Raw genomic sequence first — 24,414 nt, 5'->3', positions numbered from 1 at the left:
TCGGTCGTTGTGTCCTTGGGCAAGACACTTCACCCGTTGCCTACTGGTGGTGGTCAGAGGGCCCGGTGGCGCCAGTGTCTGGCAGCCTCGCCTCTGTCAGTGCGCAATGTAGCTTGCCATCACCAGTGTGTGAATGGGTGGATGACTGGATATGTAAAGCACTTTGGGGTCCTTAGGGACTAGTAAAGCGCTATATAAATACAGGCCATTTACCATGTTGCATGTTTCAGTTTTTTGGTTGGGTGGGGAAACAGTTTTCTTTTCATTTTTAATTTTTGTTTATCTCTTGTTCTTTTTTAAAGGCATTTTTTCACCATTTCTATTTTTTTTTAGGGTTTATGTAGTTTCTTTGTAGTTACTTACAATTTTTACTTTCAATTTCTTTGGAGCCAAGCCATTTTTTTTCCCTCTTTACAGTCTTTATACTTGTCTTATATAATTTTGGTGGAATGTTTGCATATCTGTGCCATCATTGTGTGCCTCTCTGTGGTCTTCTTTGTCTTTGCAGTTGTTTTGTGTCACTCTGTATCTCGGTGTAGACACTGTGTGCTTCTTTGTGATCTTTTTTTGAAGCCGTTTTCTTTGCCTGACGTCTTTATTGTGTTTTGATTGTCGTTTTTTGCGATAAACAGTAAAGTCATACTCCACAAGGTACGTTAAACTCACCTAGTACTGCTGTAACATCGGAATGAACCCTAAAGCTTCTGGTCCATCGCTCTTGGATCGAGCAAATAACATAATCAGTTATTTTTGGGAAACTCTCACGGTCCCTTCTTTGTCCATCAACTTTGAAACAAACAGCAAATATAAAAGATGAGCGTTAATGAAACAATCAGCACTGACATAAAGCACAGAGACGCACAGAGACACACAGTTTGATTACAGGGTTACAATAAGGACACTTATGATCACATCTGTACATGTAAAATATTTCCTTAAATCATAAAATTTCTCATAAAGTGTCGATGCAATTAACATTAAAAATTGCATAGGCATGGAATATTCTTTATTTCTGTGAGACTGCTTAAAGAACAATCACTGCTTTTGTCTATGGTCGTTAAAAAGGGGCAAGTTACACAATTATACGCTGAAAAAAACAAAAACAAGAATTAAACTCAACACAAAGGTTGTGTTTATATGATTGTGCTGCTCAGGCCAAAATGGAAAATAATCAACCATATGCATGAAAGAATATCCAGCTGAAAGGAAAATATTGTGCTAAAAAGGAGGTGTGGTTTTTTTGTTCTCAACAGCAGAAATAACTGTTTATCATTCCTGCAGTACAGAGCAGTTTACTCTAAATAACGTGGAAATACATACAAACATGGCAGTTTAGATTCGCTTTTTGGAGTTATGCAGAGCTGTTTTGAAAGCCTTCGTTGGGTAATTTCATCCCATTTTGTGTACTGTACTCTGATTTGTCCTGCAGAAAAACAAACAAACACGTTTTTCCTAAAAATACTGCTAAAGCTACAGTCACACACGCGCACACTGACATCCATCCACAACTTCACCTGCACAGTAAACATATTAAACATTTTGCACGTCCTGCTCGTGTTTTAGATCAGAAAAAGAAGTCGGAGAGGAACATTATGGGCCCGTGCATGCACGTGCAACCTAGCTAAAAGATATGTGCTGGTGATAAATACGATAACAGGAGGATAACAGGGGGTGGTGATGTATATTGTAGACGGATTTAGATTTAAAGTAGCAGTGCAAAAATTGTAGGAAATGCGTAAAAGCTCTATGGCTTAGAGTTAAATGATGAACCAGCTAGCTTAGCATTTTTACAATAAAATAATGCAATATAATATAATTATAACTAAACCCCTCTTTCAGTGAGCTTTAGAGATCCTTTTTTTTTAAACCTTCAGACTGAGGAAGAGCAGTTGCTTCCCATGTCTTCCTCTCTTTATGTTAAGCTACAGGAAGAAAACTTTAAATAAGAAAAACTCTTCTGCAGTGATCGTACAGAGTAAATAATTATATGTGAGCGTGTGAATGTGATGCCACAGTATGTTTTGTTACTTAAGGTGAACATTTATATAGAGCCATATATATGTAAATGAGGAATGCAGGCTTTTGTGGATGTTTGCAAGAAACCAAAAGAGCGAGCAAGGGCCGGGTTATCACAGTTTAGCTGTTTAGAGGTCAGTGGTGGCCTTGGCGGTGAGGGCCTGGATGCGGCTGGTGTTACAGTTTTTGCAGAGCACGTGTCCATCCAGCGGGTAGCAGCCCTGGTTATCCCCCTCCGAGAGTAGGGAGCCGCAGTCCTGCAGGACACAGATAGTCCGTTAGTCCACAAACACAAACGGGGTCATTATCCACGCTCACCGGTCAGACACATTCACCCTCCTCTCTGCACTCAGGCTCTAAACGACACATTTACTGCTATTTAAAAGCTCAGCCAGTGTCACGTTATGGGAGCCTCTCTGCAGAAAACCCTGTGCTACGGTTCTCTGCCAGTTGGTGAGTCTGAATGGAAACAACTGGTTAGTACTCAGACACAGTTGAGCTTAACTCCCAATCTTTCAAGGATTTAAATTCAGACTTTTTTTCCCCCCTTGTAAAAGTGTTTCAAGCAGAACAATTTTTCTAAGTATGATTGCAAAATGTGTGTCCTTTTTTACAGATTCTAATATAAATGTATTCCAGCTCGTCTCTTTCAGGAGTGGAAGCATCAGATATTTGTCTATTTCTCTGTGTTCCGGCTCCTTTCTTTGTCACGGGTATTAATGCAAAGTGTGCTCTTGTGTTTTTACTTACAGTGAGAATGATTTGAGTGGAGAAAATATTTTTATTTTTGGAGCTTTTACAATAAGAAATAATCCTCATTCATAGTAAAACTCAATTTTGTGTGAAAAAAAAAAGCAGTTTTAGCCTGCTCCCCTTTAAACCACTTTTTTCTGATTGGCTGCCCCTCTTGAACTTGTGGGCGGAGCTTCCGTGCCTGAGACGTCCATATTAGGGTTATTCCCACTCAATGACGTAATGCAACATTCCCAACAGTGAATGTGTGTTTGGTTCACAGGGATTATAAATACTTATGGAGACTTATGGAGAGTAGGAAATTTAGGAAAAGCTCAATAGATCCAAATTTATTCAAACAGCTTTTATGGAATTTTTTTAGATAAACTAAAAAGATGGCAACGAAAGGAGCATGTAACCAAATTGCATGACTTCATAAGAAAGGTAATATGTTTACAAGGCTGAAGAAGTCACTTTGATGAGTGATGAAATGTTGCATCCAGATGAAGAAAATCAACTTTCTGAGAATTCCTTACCAGGATTATTGAGCATGCAGTTTAATGCCTGCTCACGAATCAAACAGGAAAACATTCCACTCTAGCGCCTTTAGTTTATGTCATATTGACATATATATTCTTATGAAGTGGTAGTTAGCAATGAGACAGAAAAAAATGGTAAGCCTGTTTGCTTTGTCACTGTGAGCGCGTTAGCCTTTTTAGCTCAAAGCAGCGCAGCCTGACAGAGACTTTTGTGGTTGATTCTTTGATTATCGTTTCCTTTTTGAAGCACTTGGCTGATTCATGTATCACATCTTGTTAATTCTTGGAGATTTTGTAGACTCCGCGTGTTCTTTTTCAATATGCCTAAGCTCTTGTTTGGCCCTTTTCAAAGCAAAGTAACACCGAGTTACGGCTGAGCTCCGCTCTGATTGATCCAGTCTGGGAGCAGACGCACTCTTAATCATGAAGCTCACAAATACCTGAGAGATGACTGTGTTTGTGTTCTTACTGCTCACTCTGCTCTGTGAGGCTTACTTGAAAATCGCCTGTTGAAGATTCCTGTTATGCTACAACATTAGGTAACACCACTCTTAATAATTGGTACAATTATTGTTATTCAGTTTTAATCTATAGTTCTTTTTTCATCTGTGAACATTATCTGCGTGCTGTAAAAATGATGCTCTAGTTAAAAAAAGGAATACATAACACGTTTAATTATAAACTAATTTTTATGGCACGCATTTATGATTGAAACACAAGTTATATCATAGCTAATAATCAGTACACAACATTATTATCTCATTTTTGCTATTCATTTTCAGTTATTCGGTTTAATTAACCATCGTTTTACATTCTGTTACAGCGGTTATCACACAGTGTTGTCAGGCTCACATGATGTGTGTCCCTGTGTCACATCAGGCAATCATAAAGTCGTGAAACTGTGCCTTTTTGTGACTTGGAGACATGACAAACTACACATTGCTTCTCGGTCATTCACGCTTGACCTCTTTCACGATGCGCGTGATGTCACTGAGCAGAAGGCACCGCCGACATCCAGGAAAAGAATGTAAACTGACGATGGCAACTGGAGCAGTGTGCGCGATACCGATCTGTCAGCGCCATTTCACAGCTCGTCCTGAGTTGCACCACCAGCTTCACTCCTCTTCTGTTCCGCTCGTGTTTACAGGTGTACACAGCTGAGCAACTGCCCTCCTATTGGTTGAGCTCACAGAACTAAACTGTCGAGGAGGACAACATGCAAGCTTTTGTGTCAGGATGTTGTGAAGTATGCTAAATGCTCGGTGGGAATAAACATTCAAATTCCGTGCACGACATGCAAAAGTGACTCCCTACGATCCAAGTCGGGCCGTAAGCGTGCGGCGTGAACCCGGGGATGCCAAATGTTGCTCTGTTAGTGTGCAGCTCTGTTGTCTGACTGCAGCCTTCAGCTGGTTTCTGTGTGTTGTGGTAAGATGTGGTGAGGTGTGCGCTCTTTACATGCCAAGAAACAAACAGAATGTACCGATACACACAATGCTATGGCATTATTTTTCCATTGTCTGTGACACTGGCTTACACCCAACCTTCCTTTCTCTCCCCGACACACACACACAGACACACACACACACACACACACACTCAGAACTCCATCTACTCATTGCTCCCTGGTGACAAAATTCTTCTCTTGTTGAGCCCCTTCAGCTGAACTAATCTGCTCTGCTTTGCTTTGACCTTTATGTCTGGCAAACGCTCTATGTGCTCACGCTGGTGCAGCTCTTTGACAATGTGACACGTTACTTCTCTTTTAGCCGGGCACGTAACGTCTCAGCGCCGCTTATCAAGCAGGCGAGCGGCGCCTGACAGATTGGTTTCTATGTAAGTCCGTGAACTTTGCAGAGGAGAGACGGGAAGCTATTTCGAGGCAGGTAAGAGAAGGATGATTCACTCGTCTCGCTGAAAAGGTGACTCGGGGGATCGGTGTGTACGTTATGCCTTATACCTTTATGCAGTAATGACTGTCACCTGGAGCCGCGCAACATTATTCAGAACCATCACTGCTAATTATAGAGGACACACACACACACGGGATTGGTAAACACACAGAGCTCGTACCTCACAGCGGTAGCACTGCACATGGAAGTCACGGTCCAGGGCCACAATACGAACGGTCTCCTCCTGGCCCGGTGCCGGCATTATAGGCTCAGAGCACACACAGCAGCGAGGAGCAAACTTCCTGTGAAAAACAACCAAGAACAACAGAAATAAGCTCAGAACAATCTGCAACACTGTGACCTTTACTGACTGTTTGCCATTAGCACAAAGCTTACAGAGTTTCACTGCACGGTTCAAGCAGAGGTGCAACTAATGGCTCTTTTCATTAGCAAATTAATCTATTAATCATTCTGTCTGTACGTGTACAACAAGGACATCTCTAAACTCAAGTTTAAATTGCTTTTGTGTGACACGAAATCCCAGAGAAAAAGCAGCAAATCATTCTGAGAGGCTAAAACTAAGAAAAGCTTTGACATTTTTCTTGATTTAATAAATAAACGAATGATTTCTTGACCGTCGGCTCTCCCAGTATTCGCCAAACTTCACGTTGTGCAGCCCCTCAATCTAAGAACCCGTGATTATCATCTGACAGCCGGGCACATCGGCAAATGTTTACAGGCTTTCGGTGCAGCCATCAGGCCTTGTGCTTCTATGTGCGAGTCACGGTTTAGGGAGGCAAAGAAATGAGGAAAAAGCGACTAAAAGGCTAAATCATTGCGATCGTTGTGATGCTCTTCACATAGACTGTTGAACCTGTTTCAATATTTACGGAAGATATTCTAAAACGTTCTCATGACATTAACTGTGGTTTTCAACCATTTTAATACAAAACTGAAATAAAAAATACCGTAAAGTTCTATTTATTTAGATAAACTTCATCCTTTATTACATCCATCCTTCTGTTTCAAACCAAATCTCAACTCATCTGGTTTGTGGGTGTGTCATATTTCAAATATTTTGTGCATAAACACTCAAATATTTTGAGATTTATAATCCAAACACAGCTTTCATTATCATACCTATCATACCAATGGCGCAATTTCTGTAAAAACTATGAAAGGTTTAACTGTGAACATAAAAATATACACTAGGGCTGATGCCCGTAAATGTTGCCACATTTGAAGTCACTCGAAGGTTAACTATTTCATCACTCAAACATGAAGAGTAGACAAAATCTAGAAAACTACATTTACTAAATATAGAGGGGGCATTCTGAGAAATCTTATCGGACACTCTCAGTGAGTTTTACAGAACAAACCTTTGAACTTGCAACTCTGGAAATGCCTTTAGCAGAAGAAGGTCTGTCTAACAATAGAACTGATGAGGATATGAAAAGTGCAGTGAGATTCTAGGTCCTGTCACATGACCGAAAGTTCTTCTGTTCTACACGTGCACCCATTGTCTGTAAATCGGGAAGTAATAAGGTTAGGTGGCTTTGGGGAACCACGGCCCAAAAAAGAAAAGAAAAAGAAAGATTCTCGTCGTGGCTATTCCTCGACACAAAGGGCCACGCTGTGGAGGCCACGCTTGTCACGTGAAATTAAACACGGGCCTTGCGTTGGGCTTCCCAAACCGAGAGCTGCACACTCACGCCAAGAGCCAGCGTTTTACTTCTGTTTCCCTTCTGGTCACCGAGTAAAGAAGGAACATTTCTGGGAAGCTAGCAGTTATGCAATGAGTGGAGGGTGACGCAATGACAAGAATGTACTACTAAATTCATGTCTACATATCCAGTTCACTAGATTTGTGAAACTGTTTGCAATGTTTCCCAAAAAGGAAGCCCTAACGTTCTGACGAGGAGCTTTAAAAATGCATGAATTTACAAAAGTTAGTAAAGGATTTTAAAACAGCATGTCTTGTGTTGTATGTTGCTAAACAAGCTGTTAACACAACACTGATATATTATCACTTCATGAAATCTTTACGGGGACACCAAGCAGGTAGAGAGCAACATCAGTATCCATTTCTACATTGATTCTGTTTGTTAAATGCTGATGGAGCCCTCAGTGCATCGTATGTTAAAAAAAAACCCCAACAACATATTTTTAAGTTCTTGTCTCTTAAGTCCTGCTCGCTAGATGCCCACTTTCGTCTGATTGGCTGCCCCTCGCTTGGCTTCCGTAAATAGCACGAGTGCTTCTAATCCATGACTCCTCCTCTTAAGCAAGAACTGTACCGTGACTGTACAAAAGGTCAGTGCTGACCTGACACAGATTATTACATCCCCTGGCATTAAACATTTAAGTTGCCTTGTTGGCCACGATAACCTGGTACCAGCTCCTGACGTACATGTACAGCAGACGGATGTAGCCAGGATTACATCACCCACTGGTAAATGTAGGATGGTGGATGAAAGTGACCCAGTAGCAAAGGGCACCGCATTATCAATGAGCATAAAATAGCCGGGTCCTAAAATACACAGAGCTCTAATATATTTTTTACTCAGAATAGGAAAGTAACTTACAAAAATATAAATAATGCTTTTTTAAAGAAGACATTAAACTTGGAAAATTAGGAAAAAAGTTCACCGAGGTAAAAATCAAGCGAGACGAAGGGTCATTTTCTCACAATCGTCTATACAGTCGTACTTTGTTTTACATCCAGAAGAGTTGGCCCCTGTTGGCCGTTAGAGGGAACGAAGGTTTACGGCACATTTGCAGTGGATTCATGTTTCTGTCCAGAAGCTATTGTCTAATCCAGGTACCTTTAAGGTTAATCCTGGCTTTCCTGTACTATGAAGGTGGTTCACTTCTTTCAGAGGTATAATCACCATGGTAACCTACTGTATGCTGTGAACCGGAGCAGGTTATGTTCCAGATTAAAGGTCAACACGCACAAAATTGCTGGATGAGGATCAGTGAGAAATATAGATTCTTAGATGGAGCTTTAGTCTCTGTTGGCTGCAAACGGTTTCCAACACCATGGAGGCCGTAGCTGAAGGAACAAATATAAAAAAACATTCATTTAATGACATACTCAAGTATAATCCATCAGATTCTATTGTGTCCGAATGATATTCATAGATCCGCCGTAGACACTGCATTTAGCCTTGCTGGCTAACAACAACAACTCAGACTTTATTAATATAGCAGATCTTTTAAAGTTGTCCTGACCAAAGCGATTAAAGCACACGCGTTTAATGCTATATTATTCTACAGCGATTTTCCTTTCACACACACTCACAGTCTGCTGCTTTGTCTGCAGCAGCTGTGCTGCTTTCAGCCTGTATTATATGCTTAACCTCTTAATACGTTTCCCATTCATCTTCCCTTGTAATATCAGCCACTCTGCTCCCATTACACTTATGAATAATTGTAATTGGTCAGCTGCTGCTAACGCCACATACAGGAAAAACCCTGGGTTAACTTATAACCAGCTTTGTGCGACCTCTTGTCTGCGTTACAGTATGACAAGTGAAAGCAAACTTCCCTCGTGTGTACACGTCAAATATAGCGATGAGTGACGCTTCAAATCTAAAAGGGACTTGTTTACATACTTGTGGAAATCCTCGATGCAGTGGATGTGGTTGGAAGCGTCCACAGTGAAAGGGATGCCGTCCAGGCTGCGGTGACACACCACGCAGGTGAAGCAGTGAGGGTGGTAGGCTTTCCCAGTAGCTCGCAGGATGCGCTCCATAATGGGCTTACTGCAGATGGTGCAGGTCTCAAGGGTGTTCTGTAGACACAAACACACAGACACCCACACGGTTACACAACAAACCTGATGATGACCGAAGTGATTTAGATGATTCATTTACAGTGGGCCTTGTTAACAAGTTGGCTACGAAATTTCACCAGCTTGGAAAATGTGAAAACCCTGCATTTTCTCCCAGTTTTTGTAGGCTGTGATTAGAAACTTCCTGTCGCCAGTGTTGCACTTCTGGTGGCTCTGTGCCCATTTGTGCTTGTGCAACTTATAAATCCACACTAGGGACCTTTAGCTCGGCTGTCCTCAAATGCCTTCGAAGCTGAAGGAATCAGATTAGCACTCCTCTCGAAACACAAACACAGTCATTTTTCAGCTGCCCTCACCCACACTCCATCCTCCCGTATGCAAGAGTGCGAGCAGTAAATATTTCCACTTTGTGATGACTGCAGGATTTCTGCAGCCAGGCGACTGGGCAAGCGGCCCGCGGGGAGACGTGGCCGCTGCCTGCCTCTGACTTATCTGTGGCATCTCTCTTCTTAATATCTGCCGGGAGACACCATTTGTTATTTCAATATTTCATAAATAACGACTGCCTCTCTAAACAGCAATGCAATTACAGGGGGATGGATATATCATGTGAGAGTGATCAATGTGCGGCCCGATGCGGCTGCGTGCGACTTGATGGGCCCCGCCGTCGCTGCTCCTCGCTCAGGCATTTCCTGGATCTCTGTTGTCTCTCTGTTTGCCGCCTCCCTCTCCTCCTCCCCCCTGTTTTGCGCTTGACTGGGCTAAAGAGTGCACGGTTCAGCTGTTCCCATTGGCTCCCACTGTAGTAGCAAGCTGCCTCAGTGTTTCCAAACACAGCTCGGGGTGTGTAGCAACACTGCGCTGCGTCATCGGCTGCCTCCCAGTTGCCCCGCCGGGCTCTGCCGCTTAAAATGACACTTCTGTGACCGCTCGGCCGAGGTAAACTCGAAACCCCCCCCGTCCGGCTGTGCAGCACATGCACCGACGTTCAGTCTGTATGCAAATGAATGAAGAAGCCTTTTACAGAATGAGGCTCATTAGTTCACGTGCACGGTTAAACTGCTCCTGACACGGCTCTCGTAACACGATCGCGTGCCACCGGAGGCCGAGAGGGCAAGAGAGGAGGGCAGCTGACGCTTGACTGCAGGCTGGAGAAATGTGGTTTGAAAAATGGCCGTTTCTTCAAGGCACTCCTGGAGAGGCATTATTTCATGAAAAGCAATGAGTGCAGACATGCTCAGTACCCCCCCCCCCACACCCCCCACACCCCCCTCCAAGATGGTAATAGAAATAAACATTATTCCCAGGGCAACGTTTGTGTATAAACAATGTCCATATTGCAGTCCCGCTCGATCCTGGAAGTGGAATAAAGCCTTTAATGAGCTCGCTGCACTGAGCCCTTGAGGTTTGCCTCGCACACGCACACAGACAGAGAGAGGTAGAGGTAGAGATCGAGAGAGGGGGGAGAATATATTTGCAACCTGAGAATCTGAGTGAGATACCAGGGCCAAACAGCACTAAACCATCTTCAACTCTTACTCATCTGCCTGCATTTCTACTTACTTATTCTCATCTGCCCTTCATGTGGGAATACCTTGCCCTTGTTTAGCTTAACTAGAGCATATGATTTCACAGCACACAGTTCCTCCGGGCCATTGTAATGAGTACAGTACTCAAAAGACAAAATTTCTCTCTTTCTCTCTGATGGTAAGATTCTATGACCTCAATTCATTTATTCTGCTCAGCCGCTGTTGTTTTTCCCATTCACTCGTGACTCCTGTTATTTGGAATTAAGTAACATTTATTAAGATCTGTTACACAAACCCGGGTCTGATGTCAACACAGAGAATGTTCATGGTCTGCGGTTGGGCACGACTTCCACAGATGGTTTAGGAAATTCTGCATAAATCACTTCATGCCCTCCCTGTCAGACATTCAGGTCCCTTGTAGTTTGCCACTAGAGGGCTGTATATGTCTGCAGATGTCCGGGTTTTACTTTTCCCTTGACTAAATGTGATGTATTCAAGCATATGTATTCTTTTTTTCCTCCTCTCTCCCTCAAACATTTCTCTAAGTGTTTGCCCAGAAGGCTAAACAAATGTCTAGGCAGATGAGGTAAAGTAAATTTAGGTCAGACAGCCTCTTGCTGAACCGAGGGTTGAGTAGAGTGTGTTAAAGTCAATCGCGACCCCCATTTTTCTTTCATTTTAAGGCATTTTACTTTTGCTATAAAGTGCTCCGGCAACACCAAATGAGAGCTCGCACAGTCCGGCTCAGCTTCTCACCGTTTGGGAACGGCCTAACAAAACGGCGTTCGACACAGCTGTCTGTTAGGATGAGAACTGCGATGGCGAACAAAGCACGTAACGGAGTCAAGCGGTCCCACGTGATCCGCTCTGAACATGAGAGTCGGGCGACAGAAAGAGATGCTCACACCAGAAAAAAATTCACACAACGAAGTCTGGGACTCTAATATTAAGTCTTTTGTCTAGTGAAAATGTTTCACTAATTTCCGCTTCAAGTCCACTTGTAATTTGCAGCTTTACTGGATCAAGTGACAATCAGCTCAGTTTTCAGAAATACTGGAGGGTTTGATGATAATTAATCAATTAGCCTGCACTTGTAAAAATAATGACGAGAAAATAAAAAAGCTAAAAAAAAACCCATTTAATTTCTGTAATGTAAGCGAGACTGAAAACTTGAAAACTTCCATGGCTCTTCTCTCCTCAGAATCCAGCGAACACTAATGTGTCTCTGTGTTTCAGTGCAAAGAGCAGCTAAAGGTAAAAGAATGCGGGAACAAAGACGTGTTTTCTGTGTTTGCACATGAAACGCTAAACAGCTGGAAATGTGATGTGGCATACTGTTGAGCTGAAGCTGTTCATCGTCTCTGCAACCGTAGCAACACAGATTTTTACACCTCTCCTTTCTCTCTCTTTCGCAACTTGGGCTGACAGGAGGTAGGCTGGAGATCAGTGAGGCTACACGCCATTTATGACCTGGCACGCTGAACTCAGAGCGGGCCAAATTTACAGATGATCTGATTCCATGTGCATGTGTGTCACAGAATGTGCCAGTCGGCGCCCGGCCACGCCGTGTGACATCGCTGCACTCTGTTGAAGGTAGCTCTCTGATACCTAACAAGAGCTTGTAGGAAACATGCATCTGAGCGCTCTTCATGGACTGAATGAGAGTTAATGACTTGTTGTTGAACTATGAGTCAAATCACTGACCCTCCTAACTCCCGAGGGAAGGTGTCCACTGACTTAATGAACCTTGACAAGCAGCTTCTCTCCCTTTTATTGCTTAAGATGAGTCAATCAAGCGGGAAAAGAAGAAAGCCTTTTGTTAGAAACAGTTACTTACGTATACAAGAATTTTCTCCTGTGTCAAGTAGAATGGAAAAAAAATAAGAATGTAAAAAAAAAAAAAAGGAAATTTCCCAACACAATTCAGTCTAACATAACACTGCAAACCACAAGAACAGAGGCAGAGGGGTTTGGGGAAATGATGTTAATTTAGACTGCAAGGACTGCAATGCTGTTAAATCTCATGTTAAATACTGCAGTTTTGCTAGGTGCTGACATCATCCTAGATATCACCAAGTTACCTTTGACTTCAGTTCTTTCACACATGAGCAAAAGGAGCCAAGAGACCCCTCCAACTTCAAAATGAAGTTGAAGGGGTAAGGTTGGAAGTTTGCTTTCGTTGGCTTTCCAAGTTTATGCTAGGCTTTGTAATAGATGCTTGTTTGGGTCCAACTACAACTGCTCATAACATTAACCCTGCATGCTGAAAAGTGACACTTAACCAGTGCATCTAAAGGGACCTCTCTGAGCTTCCACATATGGTGATTTAGAAGTGAGAGACCTGTGTCACCACTGCCACAGCCGACTGTGTCACAGCACAAGTATCAAAGGACACCTGATGTGTATCTGTGAGATGATACCAGCTTTGACAGCGTGCCAGTATTTGACACTTTGGGATGGAGAACAAACTCAAAGACTGACAGCTGAGCACCATGGGTGCATTACAGACTCAACTCTGTGGTAAAACACAACGCTCCACTTACTCTTCACCAATGTTCCCTCTAAGCTGCGTACGTGCGCAATTGCGCACTGCTGGCACGGTCTCTGCGCACAGAAAATCTGCGTTGCGCACAGTAAAAAAAAACTAACCTGAATTGAAATTTATATTAATACTTTATACATTTTACAAATTTCTACAAATACAATTCTGTTTGGCAGTGTTAGTAAGTGACTGGCTGCTCCCGTATGGACGATTATTATGCCACCTTATCCCATAGTCCAGCCAATAATGCGATTCACATTCGTATATACGCAGCTAATTAACGACGTTGACAGGCTATGACAGCATCCGTATGTGCTGATACCGGTGTTTTAGCTAGCAAAGTTGCGTGGCTGATGTGGAGTGAAGCCACGTTAATGACAACGTGTACAACCACTGGAGACGTGAGCAGGACAGACGGAACAATTGACGGAAAAAGTGTGGACTTTATACCAGTTTTTAAATTGTGTTGATAGGCCACGTAAAACCAGAGTTATGATAAAAAAATATCTGCAATGTTTGGTTTTCTTCCTGAATACTATCGTTGTTTATATTTACTGCAGGAAGAAACAGTAAAGACGGCGTTTTATAAGGAAAACGCTCGAAACACTCCGCATGTGAGCAAAACCAAAAAACCCCTTTCCTATTGGTCGAAAAATGTACCATGGCGACCAATCAAAAAATGATATGGTAACGTGGCATCTAGTTGTTAAGAAACGGTGTCAAGTTTTAGGAGTGACGGCGGTGTTTTGAGATGTGAGAGATTTGAGACATTTAGCGCAAATCTTGTGTAGTTAGTGTGTAGTGTAGTTTTGTTGTATGTGTCAGAACAATGAGGCGACTGCTGAATGTTACAGGTGTTACAGGAGTGATACATCTCCTGCTGTCAGGCCTGCAGGTATCAGGCTGTTGTTCTCCTTTATCTCATAGTGGACAGAAATGATTTTTTGGAGTGGCACAAACAATTTGTGTGGCATCAGATTTGATGCAGAACAGCTGATTGTTCTGTAAATAGTTTGAAATGTTTATTTAAAAACACGCCTTGGCTGCATTTTTAGGTTAAACAGCTGCAAAAAACTTTATTGTTTGCATAACTCAGTTACTTTTTTGAAGAACTATATAATTAATTGCACATTGGTCATTATTTACTGTATTTTGCAGACAGAGAGTTACGGACTCTCTCCCAGACCACAGACTCAAAATACAAGTCAGAGCTTTATAAAAAAAAATAAATAAAAAAAAAAAAGTTCTGTTTTCAAAATCGGAGTTCAAGTTATTTTTACTTCCAATAGTGTTAACATCCTGCACAGGTCATGAACAAGATTTTTTTTTAAATTTTCATTGTAAGTGGGCTAAAGCAGTTAATTAAAAGTAGTCTAACATAAATGTAAATGCTGTAATTTGATTATTTTAATAAAACATGTAACTTGGATGGATTCGATGCTGGCGCGACCACAGTGCACACGTCTCATGTTGCTCACAGTGGTCCAAGGGATCGCTCAGGGAGTTTGTGTGTTCACTCAGACACATGAAAAATTAGAAGGAACATTGCTCTTCACACCACAGATGTATTAAATAAACTTGATATGGTGCTGATAACTCTTCCCACTGGTCTCTTTTGGTTTTTACCAACAAAAAATCCCTGCAGTCCCAAAAACATTTCCCAAAACAACTGTTAGAACACAGACAGCTACAAGCTGCTAACAGGGCACCTTCAAAAAAGATTAGACTGAATCTTCCAACCATAAAATTTTTATATTCCCTAATTTTTTCCCTGACGCTACAAAAGCCTCGTGCAAGGTTGGGATGTGGGTGGGACAAAAGCAGGAAAACGATAATGCAAATGTACAGGAGGAAGCAAACGTGGAATCTAAGAAAAAAAATCTGGTTTGGCTCATCTGACAAACAAGGATCTGATTCATCTTCTTCAACCATTTTTTTAAAGGACAGTAGACACAAATAGACACACTGATAAATTAAGAAAATGAAATTTAAAAAAAAGAGGTAAATCGATTTGATTCTGATATTGGGGGATTTGGTATATAGAAAAAAATCAGAGTTGTACAGCTGCATATTTTTTATGATATTATCCAAAGTGTGTGTCTCAGTCGGAATCACCTCACAGCCCTGCGGTTTTCCCAGGGTCCTCTACACATGAAGCTAGAGCCAGCAGCTTATTAGCTTCTTGGCAGAGTGCAGTGACCTGCAATCCTCATTGGTTCAGGAAGCCAGTGCACTCAGCTTCCCTCCACTGACAGCAAAGGCATCCGAGGCTCAGATGGTAGAGCAGGATGTCCACTAATTGCAATGCTGGTAGTTTGATTTCTGATTCCTCCACATGCTCAAGTGTCCTCTGCAAAGACACCAAACCCCAAGCAGCTCCAGATAGCAGCTGAAGACCCCACGACATCTCTGGTATGTGTGCGATGAGGAGAGTAAAATCTAAATTTTAAGCCAGTTAAAATGTGTTATTAGAGTCCAGAGTTTTATTAGTCGGTTCAAAACAAGGGAAAAGAGGGGAAGTATTTGTGAAATCCATTCCCTACTTTTGTCATTTTTAGGCAAAAAACCCCTGAAATGTAAAAGAAATTTTATCATGACTAACTCAACACCTTTTGGTTTGTGAGCTTTGCTCTGAGAAAATCCACAATGTTCTTTCCAAGATCAAACAACTGACTGAGAAAAAGAGATGACGCCTTACATCCATTTATTAACAAATAGTTCCTCTTAAGCGCAGCGGTTGCTTACAACTCCACATACTACAACTGCCAAGGTCAACGCTGAAAAAGCTCTCAGTAGTGGGTATCTGTGTATGCACGCTGTTATTTGAAGTAGTTTCTCGAGGAAGAAGCAGTCACCTCACAGCTGACTTGGCATCAGCTTCTCTTAATGAATATTTAAACTGGAGATTTGGCAAACCCGTCCCCATGTTAGCGTTCGCAGACACTGATCCTGCTAAGTTTCTGTTCATCACAAAAAAGGAAGCAAGAGCGTTAAATGAGCAGTAACGGCGAGGTTTTCAAAGCTACGCTGGGTGACTTCACAAAGCAAAGGGAGTGGAGTTTTATACGAGGTGTTTTTATATTCTTAAAACAAATCACGGAGGGGTCGGCTTGGAGAAAGGCCAGAAATCTGTTGTTGTTGAGGGAGCCTGGGAGCTCATTTAAATCCACGTTTTTGCAGAGGGACTGTGGGAGCATCACCCTCTCCTAACACGCAGGCTGCTCAGGCCACAGAGATGGAAAGGTCTGTGTTTAAAATTAAGTTTCCCTTCAGCTGTTTGAGTTCAGTGACTGTGATCATCTCTGTGCCTCATCCTGAGAAGGTTAACAATTGATCAGCACCCCTGCCTCCTCTCACCCGAGACCCCTGACACAATCTCACCCTCAGCCCTCGACATTCAACCTAAATTCCCTTTTGAAGCCGTCATTGCTTTCCAGTGAGCAGGACTGGCATCCTGACTCCGTCGATCTGTGTAGTTTCTAAACATTAGGTCCTCAGTTGTGAGCGTATGAAGATATATTAACGACACTTGACTCCTTTACAGAATCCTGTCATTTCTAAGCGCGTTATGTAAATCACCCACTCGTATCTTCTCCGCTGCCTGGATGCAGATGACTGAGGTGTGCATGTTTTTTTGTTTGTTTGTGTGTGGGTGTGAGTGAGCATGTCATACAGTGGAAAGCGATGGTTTGCTAACTCAGAGGATCAGTGACCTTGAAAGTATCAGCTGCATAATTCACAGACGGAGCGTTTGTGACACTCATCTGTGTGCACGCCAGTCAGTCAGGACGAGCGGGCCGAGGTTTCGGTGTCTCTGACCTGGAAAGGCCTCGTTTCCTCAGAGTCTCCTGTGCTCAGCCTGTCTGTCAGGGTAATAAATTCACACCGGGTTATAAATGACCAGCACGTGCAGGAATGGGATGGCATCCCGCCAGAGCTTCCTTTCCTGTTTTGTTTCTTTTTAAACACCCGGTCGGCTGGATGGTCTCGGCAGCGGCCCCCCCTTGATCCTTCTCACCAGCAGCCCGTGCAGGTTTCACTTCAAAACAAGGCAAACTAATGAAACAGCACATGTCCAATGGGATTTAAATTTTCATACATGCTAGTACACACAGCTGCGTGGCTTTACTTGTTCACACAGATTTCTTATTTTAGCTGCGTGATAACATCAAGCTACAGCCAACATGAAGGGACAGGGTCGACCACTCAGCTCATGCCTCGCTCAGGCCTTTCTTCAAAGAATAAAAGGTGGCAGTGGGGGCCCTCTCTCCGGCTCAGGCAAAGTGGCCGGCCTGCCCGTCTGCCTCTCCGCCTTAAATTCAGCTCCGCAGCAGAATGCGACCCCTCTGGACTTTGGGCAATGTCTCCTGCTCTGGTTACAGAGAGAAACTGACAAAGACCCCGGCAGTAGTTCTCTCATAGCATGAGTTAGAGTGACATTGTGGTGGGTCAGCACTGGGTCACGGATATTTTTCTCTCCTGCTTGCCTCTTGGGGGTGGGGGGGTGGGAGCGGAGCGTGGTGGGGGTGCTTGGACGAAAAGCACGAGGAAGGTTTAGTGGGTGCCGATACATGGATTTGCTCTCTTGTCTAAACAGTGCATTCTAATAACAACGTGCGCGCTTTTCATTTTCCTGCTTGTAATGGATAGAACGGCTGCATTTCCTGTAGTGCGGGTCAGTAATAAGAAATAATGACCTGCTTGAATTTAGCTGGCTCACACCCACTGTACGGCACAATTACACACACGCGCATAATTGTCTTGGCAAGTCTGGAGACGCACCAAGATGTGAAATCCTATTCATGCAAGTGCTATCTAATTGGCTCGCTCCTTTGAGGAATTAGACCGAGTTAATCACGTCTGAATATACAGAACTCAATTAGAACTCTGCAAGCTAATGCAGACAGCCATGAATATTTGATGACAAAGTCAGCAGAAAGCCTCCGTGTGTTCGCCAGCTTCACATGAAAAGTCGAAGCAGGGTGGGAGCACACCTGCCGACCTCTCCTGCGGTGAGCTTCAGCACCACAACGGCGCGCAGCGACGAGGGGCCCTGAACTCACCACGATGGCTGAAAGCCTCTGGATCTGACTACCTGGATATCCATCACGGAGAAGTGACAGGTGTGTGGGTGGTGTGCGGGTGGTGTGCAGTCATTTCTAATTAGAGCCATATTACTGTCACGGAGGCTCTGCTGCAAACTCCTGTGTTGTTCTGTTTATATCACATATGAGAGGAGAGATGATCTTCTGTGATTGGATGTATTGTTTTCCTACATCGCCTTTCTCAATGACAGCAGCAGCCTTAGGGGACTTCAAGGGGATATCCCTTTGTTAGCTGGGAGAGTCTGCTATGATGTGCTGTAGAGGACATCCAGAAGCCCCAATACAGCTGGCAACGTGCCTGTCGCCTCTGGGTTCTCCGACATCCTCAGCAACTTCCCTCCACTGCCTGGATTGTTTGATTATGGCGTGCGTATTCGAGCTCGTTCTTCTTCTGAAAAATTCAGCAGATTTTTTGTCGCCACGAGTTCACCTCTAGTCCCGCCACACTCACAGTCTGTTTATTAGCACCTGCTATTCACACATTCACAATTATAAATCATTCCTGGGTGATTCCATGAGAAGAAAAGAAAGAAAAGAAAAATCAGCGAGTTCTGCCCACCGGACAACCTCAGAATCAGCTGATGTTCTTTGTTGCTATAATTACAGAATATTTAATGAAATCACACAAAGTCTTGTTCCTGCTTTCGGTCAATATTTTTTTTCCAGCATCTCTGATCTCTCTTAACTTTATAATAAAATTATCTTCATTTAAGCTCTGTTAAGAAATGCACAGAAACAGGAACCTGAGATGTTTGACCAGTTTTCTGATAATTTACTGGAGGAAACTTTCAAGGCTCGTATCAGGATGTGGGATAGACGGCTGTTGAAAACAAGTGATAGCACACGAATGGTCCCCTTTATACCTTTGATACCAGGATCATCTTCTAGCTGTGATTCCTTCTCCGGCCTTGCACTAAAGCAGACTGTCAGTCGCTGATTTTTGCCCCTCTTGTTTCCCACAATCGAATATAATTTTTCAAAATTAAATATTCATTGAATGTGCAATATTAATTGCACACTACTGGTGCTGAAAAATACCACATTGCCTGCTTAACATGATGGGACTAAAGACAAAACTCCACCTTCACAATGAATCAGCAAACCAAGTTTTCTTCCAAGTGCATATTTAAAAATGAAACAGACATAAAAAAAAAAAAAAAGAAGCAGTCCATCAGTTAAACTTTTATAAAGGCAGCATGAATGACGGCGACCAGTACGGGTGACATCACTACTTTCCAAGACAGACAAACAGCCGCCGAGGGTAAAAGCTCATCAGTCAATCACGAACGTTTCCTGGTGACTGGCAGGTCAGGGGCGCCGTGTGAAGTTCTTCCTTTACAATGGCAGAATGGAAAATCTTTCACAGTGTGTAGCCAAAGAGACCAAAGCCCATTCATTTTAAATAACGGAGCCATAGTACAACACCAGATAATGAGCATAATTACATTCAAGCAAGTTGGCGTCCGTGACCTTGATGGTCTCTGAATTTCTGTCAAAAGCGGAAGAAATAGATTAAGGTTTTTATGTAGGCAAATCCCTATCTCTTTATTACTGCTCTTTCAATACGAAGCTCTGCTCCTGATGTGACCTTGTGGTACTTGCATCAGTCTTATTACAGCACACTTAAACCGGCTGCTCTTTGGATGATCTACATTCGCTGGGAGTGGCAGTATGAACAGGAATGTGGGGCTGCGATTCTGCCTCGAACAGGAACCTGTCTGCAACACTCTTCCATTCACTGGCGTCATTTAAGCAGATTGAATGGCTCTGTTTACCGTCAGAGAGACTGAAGTGAAGGGCAGCTAAAAAGCCTTTTTAAAGTAAATTAACTGGCCCAAAACTTGGCTGTGGTAATGCTGCAGCAAAGTAAGCGAGCGCTGTAGCAACACGGCGGATATGAGCACACTTAAGAACAGTAGGCATGGTAACCTGTGTAAGCAATTAACCTCGGTGACACTGAATCCCACTGCTGAACTTCTTCAAACACCAGCTGAGCTATCAGACATGTCAAGAGTCCCTGTTGCTCTCAGCTCCGTTAACTAATATGCTCTCATGGTTACAGTCCGACTTCCTAAAGTGAAAGGAGAAAGAAAATTGCTGTTCATTTCTAAGATTACACCAGGCCTCACTGCTATAATCCCACTGATTGAGAACAGTTTGGGGTTTAACCACCTAGAAGATATAATGAATCTACTTTCTTTATGCGAGGCTGTGAAAATGCCAACCCTTATTTTCTGTCCTATACAATATGGATACGCTGTTGCACATTAAACATGGTTAACGTTGCAAATACTGCAGATACATACAGCCTAAAGGTTCAGGCTTCAGACTACTCTAAGTACTCCATTTGAGAGTATTTCCTCTACTCTTGACTCTAATTGATATCAGTGAGAGGAGCTATTGCTAATATGATCATCTCAAGTACCCACCTGCTGTTCAAACCTTCAATTTACAAGTGGCAGCCAAGCGCAAGAAAACAGAGCTAAAGGAAGGCGTAATGGAGCTGAAACTGCCTGTAGGAGACAGATGAACTGAGGCGTTGTGTCAAGGCCCACAGTCAGGGAAATAAAGATTATTTTGATCCGTGAATTACAGAAAGTTATTCAGTAAAGTCCGAGAATAAAAAGATGGAAATGAGCAAAATGCACTGACTCTTTATAATTCTGTAAATCTTTAAAGATGGTTGGTTTGATGAGCTCTGCAGTTAACTGCTGTTTAACAATTTATTAGCAGATCATTTACCAGATTGATTCCATAGAGCAGCGGGTGTGTCTGCTTACAGTCAGCCTAACAAACCAATTGTTTTATTCCTGATGGTGAAATTTGCTTGTGTCTCATTTTAAAGGCGCTCTACTCTCCGTTCCAAAGACTCAGACTCGTATGTACATGTTTGAAGACTGGCATTACAGTATACTCACTTGCGGATGTGCAGGTGGACAGTTAAAGGCAGTCTCCTCCTGTCAACTCCTAATTTGGCCAGAAAAGACCTGTGACTTTATAAAGCATGAAACTTGAGCCTAGTTCTCTCTCAGACCACAAATTTTTTGTCCAATCATCCCAAAACCATGGTGCCGGCTGCAGCTTACATTAGCAGGAAATAGTGAGTTAGCATTAGCAGCAATTTAATGAGAGAAGAGCCCGATATTAAGAACATAATAATGCTTATGAATATTCTTGACTATTGGACACAGGGTTTTATTTGTTCAAATCCAGCACTGGAATGGCAGACACAGCAACCAACAATTAAAAACAAAAAAAAACAAAACATGACCCAAGGACAGCAGTGCCTGAGAGAACGCAGCAAACACAAACAAAGGAGCACTGCACTCTCTACATACACTGGTGTAATTAGAATAACGCGTGAGCCGTAGCTGGTGTTTCCACAAAAGAGTTGACACCTTGAATAAACTCTCGGCCTCTTAAATGCCTGCACTTCTCATCTACAGCGAAGCTCTCTTCCTAAACGTATTACATGTTATTGCTCTGCAGCACCTGAGACTGCATCCTTCAGAACAAGCCTCAGAGCTTGTTCACTTTAATGTGCATTTAACTGCATCGATTAACGAGATTAAGATTTATCTGGAAACTTGTGCTTGAGATCACAAAGCAGGTCTTCTGGTTTTGGGGTCACTGTATAAACTTAGTGTGAATGGCGTCAGAAATGCAAGGTTATATAATAAGGAAATACATATTTTGCTGTTTTTGGCAGGTCAAGATTGCATTTTTGTCCAGATGAATAGCCATAGCTATATCGGATTAGCTTACCATAGACACATACGGACAAAGAGACACAGGAAGCCTGACTGGTCAGAGAGTAGAATCAATCCACCAGCCTTGATTTAATAAAGTCAACTAATAATGAGCAATTGGAGTAAATATATAATGCTGTTAATCATTTTTACTTTAAAAGCATGAAATCAGACTTCACGTGGCAATGCAACTAAATTTATTCAGTTTTATCTGGATAGCAATAACACCTAAAACCAGATGAACAAGTACCTGGCAACAGTGGGACAAAAAACCTCAGTTTTCATTGGAAGAAACCTGAAGGATGAGGGGAGCAAGACAGGACAGAAGACATGCAAGAAAGGGAATTATCTAATAATAAGAACAAATGCCACATACTAGCGTCAAGCTACAAAAAACTGCAGTTCCTTCAATGTCCACTCGAGGCTCCAGCAATGAGTTATTCCCCACAGACTCCCAATCTTAATATGTCCAACTTTACAACAGAAATAAACAGATTTACAGTCTGCTTTATATAAAAAGCCCTGTTTTGGTTTCTCTTTCATAAAATCTGTATGGGTGGTGAATCTTTTTTATAAACGTGCATTTGACAGGGACCCACACAGATGGCTGTAGCTGCTAGCGTTCTATTATGCTTCACCTCCTTTTGTGCACCTTTTAAATAATATATATTGCATATCAATCGGCGGTCTGATTAATTCTGCTCACAGTCTGTCTACAAAGCTTTGGTGAATAAAATTCTGGTATTTTATTCTAATGGTAATCCTCATGTCTGTGACGTGCACCTGTTGGCTGATAGCTTAGCACTCCACCCTTGCATCCTATAATGCTCTTACAACCAAAACAGAACAATAAAGCTACGTTTGAGGCTTTGATGGCATGGTGGCCATCTTTAACAATCAGCGAGACAGACAGACCGCAGTAAACATTACTCACAAACATCACCACAACATTTATTTGGAATCACTCAGAAATACTGCAGAAACACTGTTAGCCGGCATTGTTGGTTTCTAGTGATTAATTAGTTCCAGTTTTGCAGAAAACAAAGTCAGCAACAGTTTGAATCATCTGGAAAAAATTTCACAAGATAGCTTTCTTGGAAAACGGCACTAAAGTTCAAAACTTCTGCATCTCTCAGTAACAATGACGGACGTCTTGCCAGGTCGTGTGTGCACACATCCTTACTTTCCTCCTGTTATGCGTGTGTGCAAATACTGAATGGGGTGATCGGGAGGACACCTCAAGCTGAGACACGTCAGACAAGGGGAAAAAAATCCCAAAACAATGGCAATGCCAGTGTTTTCACAGTGACACGATTACAGATCACTCCATGCAAAATGACACATTAATTGTGCGGCTGCAGAGTTTATCAGCATCACCGTGCATTCAAATAGGCGATGATAAGACCTCTGTGGAGGCAAGCCAAGGGAAGTGCCATGGACAAAGGCTGATTTCTGCCCTCCAGTTTACGGGCCGGTGGTGTGACTGAGGTTGGCTCGAGAAAAAGATAGCAGGTTGTAAAATCAGGAAGTAGACAGGAGCTGATAACACATCTGTGTGAGTTCCTGTACATTACTAAAAGGAATTACTAATAACTAGGCAAACAGTTTGAACGAGGCAAATCACCCTGCGGAAGAGATGGATCTCAGCCGTTCAAATGCCAGTATTGTTACACAGAATATGTAAAGTCCCAGCTCAGATAAGAGCGCTGCTGATCGCCTGCTCTGATACATGGCAGAAAACTTTGTTGGATGGCAATCAGCGTGCGAAATGTATTCCTCCAATTCCTGGCAAAGGGATTAATAGAGTTTTGCATATTATTATACAGATTCTACACACAGCAAGTTTCCTCGGGCACCTTTTATACCTGTAAGATATTCTACATCAAATATAATACGCTGCCACGGGCTGAAGGAAAAACCTATTTCGCACAAAGAGCACACAGCATATGGAAATAATTCAAGAAATAACAATAAATTGTTTTCAGTTTTTAAATGACTTACAGTGTTTTTATTATCATGCATTGACTGTATAGTCAAAAAGTGAAACAGTTAAAGGGAACTCGGGGAAGAATGCACATTTTAAGCAACTGTAAGTGTCGTTTTTTTAATTACCTTTGGTGCTTCTGGTGCTGGACTACTTGCACTTCCAAGACAGAAAAGAAATCTCTAGGTCTGCTGTTTTTATTTTGATCATGTATTTATGTATTTTAAGTGAGGGTGTGGGGTATAGAGACAGATCACTGTTAAGTTTTGGGTTTAAAAAAATATTTTAAAGGCTAATCCTAAGCTTCTGAAAAAGCGCTTCCAAAACCCCCCCGACCTCAAGCCTGTTGAAAATGTGTAAACTATGCTTTAAAACAGAGTCTGTGCCAGGAAACCAAGAAGAGCAACCAAATATTCACACAGTTATATTTGCTGATGGCTACCAAAAGCATCTGGTTGAGGTGCAGTTTGCCAAGAGACATTTTAACAAATATCAGTGCAGGTGTAGTTATACATTTTCACCAATATCTA

The 24,414-nt window shown here is 42.4% G+C and overlaps 1 protein-coding gene and 1 long non-coding RNA gene across 2 annotated transcripts in view; both read right to left on the bottom strand.

Moving 5' to 3' along the window:
• Window positions 1–286: 286 nt before the first annotated feature.
• The window catches only part of lpp (LIM domain containing preferred translocation partner in lipoma), a 131,301-nt gene continuing 107,173 nt past the window's right edge, over window positions 287–24,414 (bottom strand). The window contains exons 8-10 of the mRNA XM_005919729.3: window positions 8,797–8,975; window positions 5,361–5,481; window positions 287–2,273 (exon numbers count right to left, since the gene is read on the bottom strand). Of these exons, the coding sequence (XP_005919791.1) occupies window positions 2,145–2,273; window positions 5,361–5,481; window positions 8,797–8,975 (429 nt within the window). The 3' untranslated portion in view covers window positions 287–2,144. The remainder of the gene's footprint in view (window positions 2,274–5,360; window positions 5,482–8,796; window positions 8,976–24,414) is intronic.
• On the bottom strand, window positions 8,983–14,512 carry LOC121813058. Its single transcript, XR_006053482.1, has 3 exons — window positions 14,500–14,512; window positions 14,217–14,219; window positions 8,983–10,040 (listed from the first exon to the last, which is right to left on the bottom strand). It is a non-coding gene; the product is annotated as an uncharacterized LOC121813058 (long non-coding RNA).

This window comes from Haplochromis burtoni, unplaced genomic scaffold (genome assembly GCF_018398535.1).
Source record: "Haplochromis burtoni strain Fernald_Lab_line unplaced genomic scaffold, NCSU_Asbu1 Contig_13, whole genome shotgun sequence".
In the NCBI taxonomy this organism is placed as follows: Eukaryota; Metazoa; Chordata; class Actinopteri; order Cichliformes; family Cichlidae; genus Haplochromis; species Haplochromis burtoni.
This window is presented reverse-complemented; position numbering and strand designations above follow the sequence as displayed.